The sequence below is a fragment of the Neofelis nebulosa genome, chromosome 3, assembly GCF_028018385.1.
Source record: "Neofelis nebulosa isolate mNeoNeb1 chromosome 3, mNeoNeb1.pri, whole genome shotgun sequence".
Lineage (NCBI taxonomy): Eukaryota > Metazoa > Chordata > Mammalia > Carnivora > Felidae > Neofelis > Neofelis nebulosa.
This window is the reverse complement of record NC_080784.1, coordinates 75,573,416-75,590,693: the sequence shown is the minus strand read 5'-3', so window position 1 is coordinate 75,590,693 and position 17,278 is coordinate 75,573,416. Positions and strand designations below refer to the sequence as shown.

General features: G+C 40.1%; 1 protein-coding gene across 12 annotated transcripts in view; it reads left to right on the top strand.

Moving 5' to 3' along the window:
* TRIM2 (tripartite motif containing 2) overlaps positions 1–17,278 on the top strand; it is a 159,771-nt gene that overhangs the window by 129,688 nt on the left and 12,805 nt on the right. For 10 of the 12 annotated variants that reach the window (XM_058721132.1, XM_058721134.1, XM_058721127.1 and 7 more), the window contains 2 exons: positions 12,615–12,718; positions 12,955–13,122. In XM_058721132.1, the coding sequence (XP_058577115.1) occupies positions 12,615–12,718; positions 12,955–13,122 (272 nt within the window). Of the gene's footprint in view, positions 1–12,614; positions 12,719–12,954; positions 13,123–13,343; positions 14,127–14,215; positions 14,477–17,278 lie in introns of those variants that run through there. The other 2 variants (XR_009259253.1, XM_058721136.1) reach the window with 2 other exon arrangements.

Here is a 17,278-nt window from a genome sequence, read left to right as displayed (position 1 = left end):
CCTTGTCTACGAATTCTTTCCCCAATTTTATCCTTCCCTCAAGTACCACCTTTTCCTTTAGAGTCCATTGTGATTATTATTATTTATGAGTGGATCTTACTTCTCGATAAGATTGTAAATCACTTGATGTCAAGGATGATGTCTTTAATCATTTATAACCCCAACAGTACCCAGACGACTACTTTGCATAAATACTTTGTCCATCTGAATAGGATCCAGTTGTGACCTATGTGCATGATTTACCTTCCTTCTCACCACTGTCAGGTCCCAGTGTTGAGGTCCAGGGACACACAGATAGGCAGCAATACACTAAGCTCGAGGGCAGTCATTCACATGTATTCTCGTGCCAGGAGCTGTGCTAGGCAATGTCAGACAAACACTGCTGGCCTTCTAAGAACTTGTCTTCTCAACTTCTGTGCTGTTGGCTACAACAGGTAGAGTTTATATTAATAGTTAGGAGAGTTCAACTTATCACAGGACTCTACTCCCAAAGCCAAGAGCACACTGTATACTCTCTCTGTTAGCTAACTTGACAATTCCAGCTTTGTTTTACTTTCTTGTTTTTTTAAAAAAAATTGTTTATGTTTATTTATTTCTGAGACAGAGAGAGACAGAGCATGAGTGGGGGAGGGGCAGAGAGAGAGAGGGAGACACAGAATCAGAAGCAGGCTCCAGGCTCTGAGCTGTCAGCACAGAGCCCGACGCGGGGCTCAAACTCACAAACCGTGAGATCATGACCTGACCCGAAGTCGGTCGCTCAACCGACTGAGCTACCCAGGCACCCTGGCTTCACCTTTGTTTTAGAACTTTAAGTCTCTCTGTACGATTAGGCTGTTTGGCGCGTGATAATAGAACATGCACAATTTGAGCAGTCCCTCTGTGCATGTGTCAGAGGCTGCCACATGTAATCCAGAACTCATTGGAATTCAGCTGCACACCTGGGCCAGGAGGAGCAACCATGACTCTGCTGTTCCCTCAACTGGTCTTACACATACGGAGCTTCTCTTGGCACTGATTTTGTGCTTGAAGATACATGGTTTTCTCTTCTTCTTTTTCTGTTAATTTTTTGGATGCTTATTTATTTTTGAGAGAGAGAGAGAGAGAGAAGAGAGAATGAGCATGGGAGGAACAGAGAGAGACACACAGAATCCAAAGCAGGCTCCAGACTCCAAGCTGTCAGCACAGAGCCCAACACAGGGCTCAAACTCACGAACCATGAGAACATGACCTGAGCTGAAGTTGGACAGTTAACTGACTAAACCACCCGGGAGCCGCAGGATACATAGTTTTCATAATAACATGTATTAGGGTTCATTCGACAACCATAAATAATGTGTTGGTTTTGTGTATTCGTGAAAGTGAATCATCACTTTCTGGGTGACATAAGAGATTTTCAGGGGTAAATTTGACTTAAATTTTTGCCTTCTTCACCAATTATCCAACCCCCAAGTTAGATGGAATTCTGCTGTCTCAGCACTTCCTATGTTCCAGACACTTGGCTAGATTGTGGTATGAAGACGGATGAGATTCTGAGTCTGACCTAGAGGAGGCCACAGTCCGAAGGAGAAAGATAATGTAAAAAAATGTACCTTCAGTTTGAATCAAGATACAGAAATTGGGGTGCAGGGAGGAGGCTGGCAGGTGGTGGGGAGTCACAGACGCATCCCAGAGATGATATCTAAACCTAAGCTGGCTTTGAAAGAGAAAGAGTGTCAGATGGAAGGAAACAAGGGGGTTTCAGACGAAGGGAGAGCAGGTGCAAAGTCATGAAGGTGAGAAACTGAATAGCTCAAGGAACCATAAATGATTCCATCTTCCTGGAGCCTCAAAGGAAGGAGAAGCAGAGAAAAGGTTGTTTCCTTGATAAGGAGCTTGGACTTTGTTCTCTATACCTGTGTTTCTCAGTCTCTGGGGAGGGCCAGGAATCTGCATTCTACAAGCTGTGGTAGTGCTTCTGCACACTGAGGTTTGAGACCTGTAGCTGTGTGGGCAATGGGGAGGCACTGCACCGTGTAAAGTGGTACAGTAGGTTACTACAGCTGCTTGTTTCCATAGAGCCTGGGGGGCTGTCTAGGAGGTCGACTCCTCCGAAGTCTATCCCAGGAAGCAGGGAGCTGCCCCCTTCCTGCAGTAGTCCACACGAGCTATTACGTGTGGCAGATTAAGAGTGTTGTGATGGAGTGGAGAGGAAATGGGAGATTTAGAAATGCTCAGGAGGGAGAGGGCGGGGCTCGGTGACCAAATCAAACTTCTTGATGTCTGGCTTGAATGCTGTAGGGATGTGGAGCAGTAGAGTGAATGAACAGTGGTTCAGGCTGTGCACTCTGAAGATGAACTGCCCTGGGTCCCGGCCCCAGCATGGCCACTTTCTCATCTGTGCAGTCCTGGGGAAGTTACTTACCCTCTCAGTGCCTCACTTTCCTCCATAAAATGGGTATGATAAGAATAATGTACCTCATAAGGGGTTGTGAAGATTAAATGAACTGATATACTAAAGAGCTTAGAGTAGTGCCTGGCACTGAATGATGTTCAATGCACTTTAGAGAGGCAAAGTAGGTAATACTAGGTAACCTATTATTCATAGTTGTAGTGTAGAAGTAATAGTTAACCTAAGCAGTGAAGAACATAGTAAAGAACTGAAAAGCCTGAGTGCTTAATTCAAATCCCATCCTGCTGTGTATTAGTTGTATGATTTAGGGGAAATTATTTAACCGTCTGTGCCTCACTTTCTATATCTGTAAAATGGGGATGGTATTAACACATACTTCATATGGTGAGGATCAAAATAATATATGTAAAATGTATTCAGACAGTACAGGCACGTAGTAAGGAGGCAATAAATGTTGGCTGTTGTTATTCTTATCCTTATCAACCAAGGTAAGGATAGTCAGGGGAAGGGAGGTATATTTCAGTTTTGATCAACCAGGTTGAAGTGTACCATAGGCAGTTTGGAGTGTAGGTTTGGAGCTTAGTAAAGAAGTCAGTGATAAAGATCAATTTGGGAGTGAAAAGTAGAGAGAAGTTATTTAAGAATTTTTTTTAACATTTTTATTTAATTTTGAGAGAGAGAAAGAGCATGAGCAGGAGAGGGGCAGAGAGAGAGGGAGACACAGAATCCAAAACAGACTCCAGGCTCTGTGTTGTCAGCACAGAGCCGGACGCGGGGCCTGAACTCACGAACCACAAGATCATGACCTGAGCTGAAGTCAGACACTTAACCAACTGAGCCACCCAGGTGCCCTGAGAGAAGTTACTTTAAATCATGAGCTTCAGTGTGGTTCAGGGAGAAAGGATGGGGAACGGACTCAGGAAGAAAGACTAAGCATTCTCTGAGCCAGGCTCTGTGCAGTCTATTTCCATATGTCATCTTACTTAAACTCTGTAGTAGGGATAATACGCTTTCAGTTGCTAATGCCCCCACGGTGTAATATACCTACCACAACATAATATGTGGTGCATGCCAGTGTGCCCTTTGCCTCCCCATCACTGTTCAGTGACGCCCTGTCAGTAGCTGGAAATCAGCCGGGATGGGAGCATTTACACTACAGGAGTGGGCAGAGGCTACAAATCAGAGCTCCTCCCGCAGCTCCTGCCCCTCAAGAGCCAATTACCAGGACAGCATATAATTATCCCTACCACTGAAGGGATGGGGGCTCAGATTGCTGGGCTAGGACCCAAGCTGCCTGTGCCTTTGACGCCCGTGCCTTTTTAATTGCACAACGATTCCTCTTCATCTAAAATGTCCTTTAACTACTGTGGTTTTCCAAAGTTGAGAAATTTGATACCTCCCACGCCTGAAAACTTAATTATATGCCCACTGTGAATGAGTTATTGTGTTAATTCTGATATTGTACTTGAAAACCATCTTGAATGAGTTTAGGGAGGTAGCTTAGAGCATCTGTTGATGAAACATGGGGATTATTTTTCCCTGCACTGTCAAGAGTTTGCTGACTACCATGAGCTGGTTTTGTCAGCTACCAAAGAAAGTCTTTGAACAAAGGGAAAGCCAGAAGATGTGGGAGGGAGTGAAAGCATTGCAGTTGAATTGTTCCAAATGATGTAATTCATACACCATACCTTAATGTGTCGGGGAGAAGTATTGAATGAAGTACTCTTTTGTACTCGAGAACAGTGTGCTTTCTTATAATGTAAAATGGATGTGTAAAATCACTTAACGTAAGTTTGGAGTCTTTATAGGAAGATGTGATATTTTATGCCTCTTCTCCCTTGCCTCACCTCTCCAGACCACCACCTCTCCACCCTAAAATCCCTGAGGAGAGAGATCATGCTAATTTGGCATCTGGAGTCTTTACAGGGACCCTGGCACACCCCTCCGAGAATCTCATGCTTGAGAACTCTTCTTGCATTTCAAGTGGGAAAAGATGTCGTTAATATTTCCTGAGTGCTCGACACTGTGCTGTGTTACGGGGTACGACAACAAACAGGACAACAAACAGCCCTTGCCCTGGGGAACTCAACAGTTTAGTGAGAGACAGTTAAACAGTTAAAATACCATGTGATAAGGAATGGAACTCCTAAGGGTTTTATGGAGAAAGCGTGATCCATATGAGCTCAGAGGTCATTATCTTCACCCCAAAAACCCGGTATTCTGAAGTCCAGTTAGAAGCAGGAGCACCTGGCTGGCTCAGTCAGTAAAACCTAAGACTCTTCTTTAAAAAAAAATTGTTTTAATGTTTATTTATTTTTGACAGAGAGAGAGAGAGAGACAGAGCATGCGCGGGGGAGGGGCAGAGAGAGAGGGAGACACAGACTCCGAAGCAGGCTCCAGGCTCTGAGCTGTCAGCACAGAGCCCAACGCGGGGCTCGAACTCACAGACCGCAAGATCATGACCTCAGCCAAAGTCGGACACTCAACCGACTGAGCTACCCAGGCGCCCCAGTAAAGCCTAAGACTCTTGATCTTGGTGGCATGAGTTTGAGTCCCACGTTGGGTGTAGAGGTTATTTGAAATTAAAAAAAAAAACAAGCAATGTGCATATTAGAAAAAGTATTATGTAAAAGATTGGGAGAACTCAGTTTTATTCTTTTCTCTGTGTCTTCACTACATTTGTAATGTGTCTAGCTTTGTTTTCTCACCTATAAAATGGAACAATAATATTTATCTTGCTTGATGGGGTTGTTACAGGGAGTAGACGAGAGAACATATTATGAAAGTGCTATAAATATTACCGAATGTTTCGTTTTTCCATGATGTAATGTGGGGTGTAATTTACTCAGTCATTAATAATGTATCTGAGCACTCACTCATTCAGCAAAGATTTGTTAAGCACCTGCTAATTTGAAAATCCTATTTTAGACCCCGTATTTTGATCAGTGTCATCCTCTTGCGTTATCCCATTCAAAGTACCTAGATTTACTTTGCATTCATTTTCATAATAAGTTGGAATGGGGGTGGGATTCGGAAGTGTGCAGTTATCGATCACCTCTTCCAATCCAGGAGCTTCCCTTCTGTAATCTTCTGGAGGCATGGGGGAGTGTCTGGGGGGTGGTGCACAGACGAGAAGCTGTTGGCTTAAAAATTCATTTCATGCTTCATCAGCTAGCTTAACATCTGGGAAAAATGAGTTTCATTATCTTATGGAATTGTTGCCAAATTATTTATAATTACTTTTAAAACCGACGTTACGCATTTTACTAGCCAAAATGTAACCACCAAGTGAAGTCTTGTACATCAAAGTAGTCAGGAAAAGATGTTGTAAGTACTACGTATGTTTGTGTTATACATTTATATTCCTTATTAAAGAACTAGTTTTCATCATATGGTAGAATACTTTGGAATGGGGGTACTTTTCTATAGTCTAAATAGAATATACTAAAAGTCTTGAAGAGTAAAGCATGATCCCAAATTATTTCTGAGTTCTGGAATTTCTATTTATTTTATTTTGATCCCAAGACACTTTATAAACACCTGGATTGTACGCATTTCAGCATAATGATAATATACTATAGTTCCACATTATTGCTCATTGTCAAGATTTTTGTAGTTTATCTGCTAGTAAAGATAGTGTTAGCTGTTCCTCAAGAATATGCTGGTGGTTTCTTTTGATCTTCAGGAGTAACACTGTGACCCTGCTGTGCTTAAGACTCAAGTAGAATTTTTTTAAATGGTGATGAATAATTTCTGACAAGATCAAAGATGCTCATAAGAATCAGAGGGTATTACCAATCATGCCAACCCCAGCTATTTGGATACCAATCCATGTGGCTTAAAAATATATATTTTTTAGGGGCGCCTGGGTGGCTCAGTCGGTTGGGTGTCCGACTTCAGCTCGGGTCACGATCTCGCGGTCCGTGAGTTCGAGCCCCGCATCCGGCTCTGGGCTGATGGCTCAGAGCCTGAAGCCTGCTTCTGATTCTGTGTCTCCCTCTCTCTCTGCCCCTCCCCCATTCATGCTCTGTGTCTCTCTGTCTCAAAAATAAATAAACGTTAAAAAAAAATTTTTTTTAAATATATATTTTTAAAATTTTTAAATGTTTTTATTTTTGAGAGAGAGAGAGAGAGCGGGGGAGGAGCAGAGAGAGAGAGGGAGACATAGAATCCGAAGCAGACTCTAGCCACTGAGCTGTCAGTACAGAACCCAATGCAGGGCTCAAACTAATGAACCACAAGATCATGACCTGAGCCGAAGTCGGATGCTTAGCCGACTGAGTCACCCAGATGCCCCACTGAAGAAAAAGATTTTTAAAAACAAATGTTATAAAATTAAAATGGGAGTGCCTGCTCCATCTAGCTCTTTCAAAAATATATAAGCAAACTGGGACTAACAGATGTTCTTCCAACCCTGTGATCTTATTTATATGTGGGGCAACAGGATCAAGCTCTAGTTAACTTGAGACCGAGAATAAGAGCTGGGCCAACACGCGGAGCTTAGTAGAGGCTGTAGAACCTCTTTCCAACAGTGTGGTCTTTTGTGACAAGGTTCCATTGCTCTTATGACCCAGTATTGGTAGGCGCTGAACATCTCAGTTCATTTCAAACTCAGCATAGACCCTTCCTTCGCCTTGTTCCAAATGGTATTTGTATGGGGTCCAACAGAATGTCCTCCCGAGTGTTACCTGCACTTGGAAATGTGTCTTTATTTCTGAAAAGAAAAAAAAGTGTCAGTAATTTGTGCACATGTATTTTCCCTCCTTCAACCTCACCTCTTATATTTTCGGAAGGAAAATTAAATCTTTTTGACTAAAGCACCCCTTAACTTCTACTATGGAGAAAGTACCATTCTCTCCATAATTTTTTCCTTCCTTTCAAATGCCAGCCTGCTGCCTGCAGAGCCTTTTTGGAGTAGAATCAGCTTTGTCTTTAGCAGGATAGACAAATGGTTAGATAAAAGAGGGCTGCAAGCAGGTTTCTGTCCCTATGTGGGCCAGAAGCACAGCACCAGTGTCCATCTACTCTGTTTAGGTGGCTTTTATTCCCCTCCCTATTTTAAATATTTCTTTCCACTACCTGTGTGTCCTCTAAGCCATGGTTACACTTCCAGTTTTATGTAAGCAAGGACCTAGAATAGCCTGGGGTTTCTTTACAGAGTCACTTCTTTAGTTCATGTTCCAATCTCAGTTGGAGGACTCTTGCTGTGTTACTATGTTTCGTTACTTGGTCCTTAGTAACTTATCTTGCTAATAACTTCCATGTTTTTATCAAATGTTTTTGACAAGCTAAGTTTTGTCTGGCCTTGCCCCCACTACCTTTAAAAAAGTATTTATAGACTGTGCGTTTTAGAAGAAGTATTTTTTTTCCTGGTCCTTCAGTTTTGCTCTACCTCTTCACCCGCCGCTATTCAGACATCAGAGGGAATGACCAAAACCTAATACCATGTTGGCACCTCCTCCCTCAAGGGCTAAACACCCCTTCCCCTTCGACCAACAGATACCAACACATCATTTTAAAAGAGTGTTAGCTGATATCATGTACATGCATGTTATAGGGAATCTATGCAGATCAAGTATAAAACATCATCTCTTCTGATAACATTTGAAATAAAATAGAACCTTTCTTCTGCAACATGGAAGATGTTCTTTTGAGAATCTTTATCTCAAAGTTTTCTTTTGTGTTAGTGAGAGTAGATGAGATACAGAGGTGATGAATAAACTTGATGGAGTGGAGTCCAGGATTTCTGTAAAACGACTACCATGTACGTCTAGTTGAAGCTGGTAACCAAAGGGTTAACGGGACTGGGACTAATCCACAGCTGCAGACTAAGAACCATAGCTGCAGGTTTTTACCCAGACCATTTTGTTTGCCTTTTAAAATTCCTGGACTCTCCTCCTGCAGGGAGGCAGACCTGAGGCTTGTCCTCCCATGTCCTCCTTTGGTGGCCTCTGGATAAACCCTTTCCTCGCAGCATACTCCATGCCTCCAAGTGATTGACTTTGCTGGGAGTTGGGCAGATGGACTTGGGTTCGGTTACATGGTGAGAACCAGGTGGTCTAAGTAAGATGTTTCTGCCCAGCAGTTCTGTTCAGTTTATTCTGAGTTTAATTCCATTGCCAATTTCATTTCCTAAACCCCAAAATCTGTTTCAGGAGACTCTATTTCTTTTTTTACCATTTAATTTAATTTATTTTTTTTAATTTACATCCACGTTAGTTAGCATATAGTGCAACGATGCTTTCAGGAGTATATTTCTTAATGCCTTTACCCATTTAGCCCATCACCCCTCCCACTACCCCTCCAGTAACCCTCTGTTTCTTTTCCATATTGAAGAGTCTCCTGTGTTTTGTCCCTCTCCCTGTTTTTATATTATTTTTGCTTCCCTTCCCTTATGTTCATCTGTTTTGTATCTTCAAGTCCTCATATGAGTGAAGTCATATGATACTTGGTCTTTCTCGGACTAATTTCGCTTAGCATAATACCCTTTGGTTCCATCCACATAGTTGCAAATGGCAAGATTTCATTCTGATTGCTGAGTAATACTCCATTGTATATATATACCACATCTTCTTTATCCATTCATCCATGGATGGACATTTATTTGGGCTCTTTCCATACTTTGGCTATTGCCGATAGTGCTGCTATAAACATGGGGGTGCATGTGTCCCTTCGAAACAGCTCACCTGTATCCCTTGGATAAATGCCTAGTAGTGCAATTGCTGGGTCGTAGGGTAGTTCTATTTTTAATTTCTTGAGGAACCTCCATGGTGTTTTCCAGGGTGGCTGCACCAGTTTGCATTCCCACCAACAATGCAAAAGATATCCTCTTTCTCTGCATCCTCGTCAACATCTATTGTTGCCTGAGTTATTCATGTTAGCCATTCTGACAGGTGTAAGGTGGTATCTCATGGTGGTTTTGATTTGTGTTTCCCTGATGATGAGTGATGTTGAGCACTTTTTCATGTGTCGGTTGGCCATCTGGATGTCTTCTTTGGAGAAGTGGACTCATGTCTTTTGCCCACTTCTTGACTGGATTATTTGTTTTTGGGTGTTGAGTTTGAGAAGTTCTTTATAGATTTTGGATACTAACCCTTTATCTGATGTCGTTTACAAATATCTTCTCCCATTCCGTCGGTTGCCCTTTAGTTTTGCTGATTATGTCCATCGCTGTGCAGAAGCTTTTTATTTCGATGAGGTCCCAATAGTTCATTTTTCCTTTTGTTTCCCTTGCCTCCAGACAGAGACGTGTTGAGTAAGAAGTTGCTGCGGCCAAGGTCAAAGAGGTTTTTGCCTGCTTTCTCCTCGAGGATTTTGATGGCTTCCTGTCTTACGTTGAGGTCTTTCATCCATTTTGAGTTTATTTTTGTGTATGGTGTAAGAAAGTGGTCCAGGTTCATTCTTCTGCATGTCACTGTCCAGTTTTCCCAGCACCATTTGCTGAGGAGGCTGTCTTTATTCCATTGGATATTCTTTCCTGCTTTGTGAAAGATTAGTTGGCCATATGTTTGTGGGTCCATTTCTGGGTTCTCTATTATGTTCCATTGATCTGAGTTTCTGTTTTTTGTGCCAGTACCATACTGTCTTGATGATTACAGCCTTGTAATACAGCTTGAAGTCTGGGATTGTGATGCCTCCTGCTTTGGTTTTCTTTTTCAAGATTGCTTTGGCTATTCAGGGTCTTTTCTGGTTCCATACAGATTTTAGGATTATTTGTTCTAGCTCTGTGAAGAATGCTGGTGTTACTTTGATAGGTATTGCATTGAATATGTAGATTGCTTTGGGTAATATTGACATTTTAACAATATTTGTTCTTCCTATCCAGGAGCATGGAATATTTTTCCATTTTTTTTGTGTCTTCTTCAATTTCTTTCATAAGCTTTCTATTGTTTTCAGTGTATAGATTTTTCACCTCTTTGGTTAGATTTATTCCTAGGTATTTTATGGTTTTTGGTGCTACTGTAAATGGGATCGGTTCCTTGATTTCTCTTTCTGTTCCTTCATTGCTGGTGTGTATAAGAATGCAACCGATTTCTGTGCATTGGTTTTATATCCTGCAACTTTGCTGAATTCATTGATCAGTTTTAGCACTTTTTTGGTGGAATATTTTGGGTTTTCCATATAAAGTATCATGTCATCTGCGAGAAGTGAAAGTTTGACCTCCTTCTGGCCGATTTGGATGCCTTTTTATTTCTTTGTGTTGTCTGATTGCAGAGGCTAAGACTTCCAATACTATGTTGGATAACAGTGGTGAGAGTGGACATCCCTGTCTTGCGCCTGACCTTAGGGGGAAAGCTCTCAGTTTTTCCCCATTGAGGATGATATTAGCGTTGGGTCGTTCATATTTGGCTTTTATGATCATGAGGTATGCTCCTTCTATCCCTACTTTCTTGAGCGTTTTTATCAAGAAAGGATGCTGTATCTTGTCAAATGCTTTCTCTGCATCTATTGAGAGGATCATATGGTTCTTGTCCTTTCTTTTATCAATGTGAGGAATCATGTTGATTGTTTTGCGGATATTGAATCAGCCCCACATCCCAGGTATAAATCCCACTTGGTCATGGTGAATAATTTTTTTAATGTATTGTTGGATCCAGTTGGCTAATATTTTGTTGAAGATTTTTACATCCGTGTTCATCAGGGAAATCGGTCTATAGTTCTCCTTTTTAGTGGGGTCTTTGTCTAGTTTTGGAATCAGGGTAATGCTGGCAAGTCTAACTATTTCTAAGCAGTGCTTACGCATGTGTTTGACGTCAGCCACTATCAGTGTGCCATTGTCTAAGTGTGCCTAAGGCACGGCATTGATGTCTAAAACCAAAATATCAATTTCCTCTTGTGAATCTGATTTAAAAAATGAAATGATATGATGAAATGAAATGAGAAAAGTGCCAAAAAACTGAAGGCATAGCTTTCTCTCTCTCCATGAAAACTTAAATGTCCTTCCTGATCATTCCTGAGCACAGTTCAGTCCATTTCCATTCATTAATATTTGCATGGTCCTGTTGAAATAAGTTGTAACCATTTGTTTTGAAACAAAAACAGAAATCTGTTAATCCATAGACACCTTGGCTTTTTTTTCCTCCTGCCTCACCTCTCATTAAAAAGTCTAGTATAGATGAAAATATTATTGGATTAACTTTCCTTTGCTTTTTGTATTTATTTAATCCAGAAAGTGCTCTGTCAGGATATCTTGTATGTTTTCAGGAAGAATATACTACATATGAGGTACTGAGTCTTTGAAAATACTGCATGAGTAAATCAGTACATGGAAATCAGCCTGGGACACCCAGGTGGCTCAGTCGGTTAAGCATCTTGATTTTAGCTCAGGTCATGATCTCATGGTTTGTGAGTTAGAGCCCTGCATTGGGCTTGCACCGACAGCGCAGAGCCTGCTTGGGATTCTGTCTCTGCCCTTCCCCTGTGCTTTCTCTCTTTCTCTCTCAAAAATAAATAAACTTAAAAAAAGAAATCAGCCTGATAGTTTTATAACATCTGAGACTTCGTGGTTTGTTAAATGTACTGAAAGCTTCTTCTTAGAAGTTTCTTCAAGTTGGGATTCTTCCAAGAACTGCTGAGTGAGAGGGTGGGATTTTGGCAAAACTCTAAAATAAGGCCCTCTCTTGTTGCATATCCTTGATTGTAGTATTAGTTTTTATTATTGTTTCTTTGTGAAATCTAATATATTTTAATATGGTTATTAATGCAATATTAAAGTAATATGCAGTTATGACTTAAGATTGCATTTGCCTAAAAAAGTGATTTTGCAAAGACTTTATTGGTCTGGAAGAGAAGTTAAGGAGCATATGGATTAGGTAATGGTGGGGGAGGTTTTTGTTTTTAAAGTATAATTAAAAAAAAAAAAAACATTCTCAGTTTACCTATGGAAGCCTGACTAATTCTCTTGAAGAAACTGAGAGATCTAATTTTCTCTTGCTGGGGTGCCTGGGTCGTTCAGTCATTTAAGCATTGAACTCTTGATTTGAGCTCAGGTCATGATCTCCCTGTTCAGTTCACGGGGTCAAGCTCTGAGTTGCGCTTTGCACTGACAGCGTGGAGCCTGCTTGGGATTCTCTTTCTCTCCTTCTCCCCTGCCCCTCCCCCACTCATGCACACATGCTCACTCTCTCTCTCTCTCTCTCTCACTAAAAATAAATAAACATTAAAAAACATTAAAATTAACAATTCTCTTTTGCTTAATTTCTGTGATTTTATACTTTGTTTCTAGGTACCAAAGGGAGAAATAAAGGAGAATTTACAAATCTTCAAGGGGTAGCTGCGTCTACAAGTGGAAAGATATTAATTGCAGACAGCAACAACCAATGTGTACAGGTATGGCCCCTAATTATGTACCTTTGTTTACACAATAAAACATAATTGCATACTTTCCTATGTAAGAGTTTAAGATCCACAGTACGAGGAAAGAAAGGGAAACTTTTAGTAGACTTTTCTTCAGCTAGAGTTTGCACGGTCTGACCTCTAGTATACATGACAAATGTTCTTGACTCCTTTTTCCTCACTAATTCCTGTGCTAGTGCACATTCCAAGGGATGTCATTTGTTTTGCAGATATTTTCCAATGATGGCCAGTTCAAAAGTCGGTTTGGCATACGAGGACGCTCTCCCGGGCAGCTGCAGCGGCCCACAGGAGTAGCCGTGCATCCCAGTGGGGACATAATCATTGCAGACTATGATAATAAGTGGGTTAGCATTTTCTCTTCTGATGGCAAGTTTAAGGTAAGATTAAACTAGCTTTTGGCTTCTAAGCAGTGGAGAGAAGGGATAGGAAATACAAGATGAAGTTCAACAAGTTTTCATACACAAAAGACACACTGACTTTGTTGCATCTAAGTTTTATGGAGCGTAACAATGATGTTATCATAAATTTTATACATCTGAAACAGTGGCTTCATTTTGTAAAGCAGCTAGGTTCAGTGGCTTTTTTTACATATCGTCAGATTTACCTAAATTCAATGAAGAACAACTGAGAGAAAAAGGTACTGAAGAGGCAATTGAAATTTCCTAAATTAACCTAGAGATGGTCAGGTATGATGTGCCTTCTGCTTTCTCAGGCCTTTGATAGATGATACGGGAGAAACGGAATTATAAAACATGGTTTCTACCTTTGAAAAAACCTACAAGCCCCTTGAGGAAAAAAAAAAGACACCAGAAAGGATATAAAACAATTTGTGTCAGCCTCGAATCAGTCATGCATTGTTAGGTACAATCTGAGAACCTAGTGTTAAAGTGTATAATACAGGAATCTGAAGGACAAGAAAATGGCAGCTGCACAGAGGAAAGGTGAGTCGAGCTGCACTGGAGGGGGAGGGGGATGGCGGGGGGGGGGGCCATCATTTGACAGTTTTGCTGGTGTCCCTAGCATCATCTGTTTCTGCATCAAGAAAGAGTAGAGAGCCCTCTAGTGACAGCAGAAATCTCTTCTGAAGTGTTATCAAAGAGTATTATTATGCAGCCCATTTTCTGCATTTGTTCACGAGATTAGGAGATACTTCGTCAAAGGTGTTTTTTGAAGGCCATATGCACTGTGCCTTCTGCATTGCCCTGTCCAGCCTGCTGGAGGCTTCTCTTTCAGGTGACAACGTGAACTTTTACTCAGACCAGACCAGCCCTTCGGAATGCCAACTCTGCAGCTTTTAACTAATGATACAACTTTCCTTGAGTTTCGATAGTCTCATATGTCCCATTTGGATTAAAAAAAAAATCTATTTTGTAGGATTTGGGTAAGGATTAAATGAGATTTATTTCTGGATTTTATATGTGGCTCCTATGAAATAGGCATCTAAAAAATGTTCTTTTCCATTGCTTCCAGTAACCCTGTCCAAAAAATGAAGTCTATTTGATCAGTTGTGATTTGGACTTCATGACCTCATGCCAGCACCTGGTCATCACTTCCTTGTCTAAATGTTCAGAAATGATGCTCTTCATAATCTATTTTGGAATCCTGAAGATTACGCAAAGTTCACTCATTTGTGTCTTATTGGAGGAATTTATATTTTTCTTTTTAAAGTTATTGGATCCCTACAGTCACCTCATCATTTTTATTAAAACACATTATTTTCATAATTATTAACCCTCAGATTGGAGCTTTTGTTTTGTGTGGGGCAGGATCTTTTCAATCTAGGAGAATAAAAAGCCGCAGTTTTTAATTCTACCATAGTATACACAATTGTTCGATTGTCTTTGAGGTTTTTTTGTTCCCCTAGAAATTTGATGACTCTGTATGATAGCCACATACACAGAAAGGCCTCTTGCCTTTGTGTATCTCTAACTCCCTCATCTTCTTTTGTATTTTCATAATTGCGTTTGTAGTAAGACATACCCAAATATAACAACTTTAACATGAATAGAAGGAAGGCTGTTCAGTGACCTTTTGAAAATATCCATCTAGTTTGGAGACAACCCATTTCTTCTTGTTACATACTCTAGCAAAATCATGACTTGTCTCTCTAAATGCATAAATGAATGCTAAAATAAGTATTGAAGCAAGAGTTTTAAATCTAATATACTGAAACATTTTATATCTAACGTAGTAAAATAGGTTGAAACAGGAGTTTTATATCTAAGAGAGAAGGGCTTCCTGAATTATGCATTTTTTATTCAATGGTTCAATATTTTATACGTAATAGACACTCTTCCTGGAAGATTGCATTCTCATAGTTGGAATACTATTGGTAGTAATTGGAATAAACAAGGACACTCATGCCCTCTAGAGGATTGGGGGAATGGATATGGTATAGTTTCACCTTACCCTTTTTTTTTTTTCAATAGGCATTGATCAGGGGATAAAGGGATAGCAAGTGAAAATGGTTTAGTAGTGTAATGGGAGCTCATCCAACTGACCATACACATGACCATTTACTCAGAGATACTTATTTTCTTTTTCAGTGGGATTCAGTAAAATTAAACAGGTGCTCAGAAAGACCAATCTTTGACACAAAAGTGGATTCTTTGTATTTGTTCCTAATAGTTCTAGAGATACAAAAGCTTATCCCATTTTCTTTCTTTCACTCACCAAATTCTTAGCCCTAATTTTCATTCCTCTCTGCCTCTAATTTTTTCCTTTCCATCTTTTCTGCTGATTTATATCTTCTAGCCCATCTAGGAACCTTTTGTGACCCCAGAACAGATACAGAGGCCTCTGGCCACCATGTTCTAAAATCACCCCTTCCTCAACTTATCAACCTTCTTGTTGAGTTAAATACTTTTATTTAACTGTTCCAAAGCTAGGGTCTAAAATATCTCTGTTTACTATCCTATTTAAGACAGGGGACACATTGTCAGGCCAAATTCAGTAACTCTTATTTCACATGGTAGAATCTTGTGCAGCTAAACTGGGAGTGATAAAGGGAAAGGAAAAGGAAAAGAGGTTTTGACTCAACATTTAAGGTTTTTGTTTTGTTTTATTTTAAGACCTAGCTCTTACTACATGACCATAATCCTTTATTTTCTGTTTTTATTCTACATAATTATCATCTGCTTGGTATTATATGGCTGAGTCATTCTAAGTAACAACTAGTGTTAATAATGTCAGCTAGTAATAATATTCTTGCTGTAAAAATCAGAGCGTTCTCTCTTCCTTTTGATCTCTACTGACATATCTTCCATTACAACATGAAAGAAAGTATACAGTTTCGTTAATAAAAGCCATTATGGTATAGCCTCTGATCTCGGAGCTAGATTGCAAAATGAGAATCAAATTTACTACAACAAATTCCCTTGTAAGAATATCATTGTTTCCTTCCTAAGTGAATGTGTCTCTTTGTATCAAAGAGATCAAATGTGAATCTCATTTATAAGCTTACAAGAATAAAAGATCACACAGGGTCTGAACCCCCACTATGAATAGTCCCTATTGCCTCTCTCCATACTCTCTGCACATACCTGCATGTCTCTGTTAGGAAGGAAGATAATTCTGAGGGTCAGGTATGATATCAACTGAAGAATGGAGAGAAGGAGAATGGATGCCATATGCTGTGCTTGGCACTCTATCCTTCAGAATCTACATGACCCAGGAGGTAAATATAGTAGCTGCCATTTATATTACAGACAAGAAAACTGAGGTTCAAACTTGGAAAGGGAAGAGTGAATTTTGCTCTGAAATTTGGATCTGGGTTTGAATGAACTGTGGTATCTAGGAGGAAAAGGAACTAGGAGGGGCACCTGGGTGTCTCCGTTGGTTAAGCATCCGATTCTTGATTTTGACTCAGGTCACGATCTCACAGTTCATGGGTTCAAGTCCTGCATTGGGTTCTGCACTGACAGCCTGGAACCTGCTTGGGGTTCTTTCTCTCTCTGTCACTCTGCCCCTCCCCCCACTCGCCTGTGTGTGCTCTCTCTCAAAAGAAATAAATAAAATAAAATAAGGAACTAGGAAATCGGGAGGTGTTAATTTGGGTTTCCTTTTTTTAAATGGTGGAAATGAAGAGGTAAATTTGGTTTAATACTGGTTGAGTTTAAGATGATAACTTGTAAAATAGGCCGGGACTGAAGATATGGATTTGAGACTTTTATGTACAGAGGTGAAAGTTGATGCCATAACAAAATGAGATCTTAGAAGAAGTATATAGAATTGCTGTATCCAATTTGATAGCCACTAGGACAGAGATACTGAGGTCTTGAAATGGATGAGTCCAAATTGAGATGTGCTGTGCATGTGAAAAACACACTGGATTTCAAAGGCTTAGTAAAAAAAAAAAGTAAAATATTTCATCAGTAATTTTAATATTGATTATATGTTGAAATGATAACTTTTAGATATGTTAGGTCAAATATAATATATGATTTAAATAATTTTCCTTTTTTCTTTTTGGTTTTTTTTTTGATGTTGTAATTAAGAAAAATCTTAATTACATACATGGCTCATGTTATATTT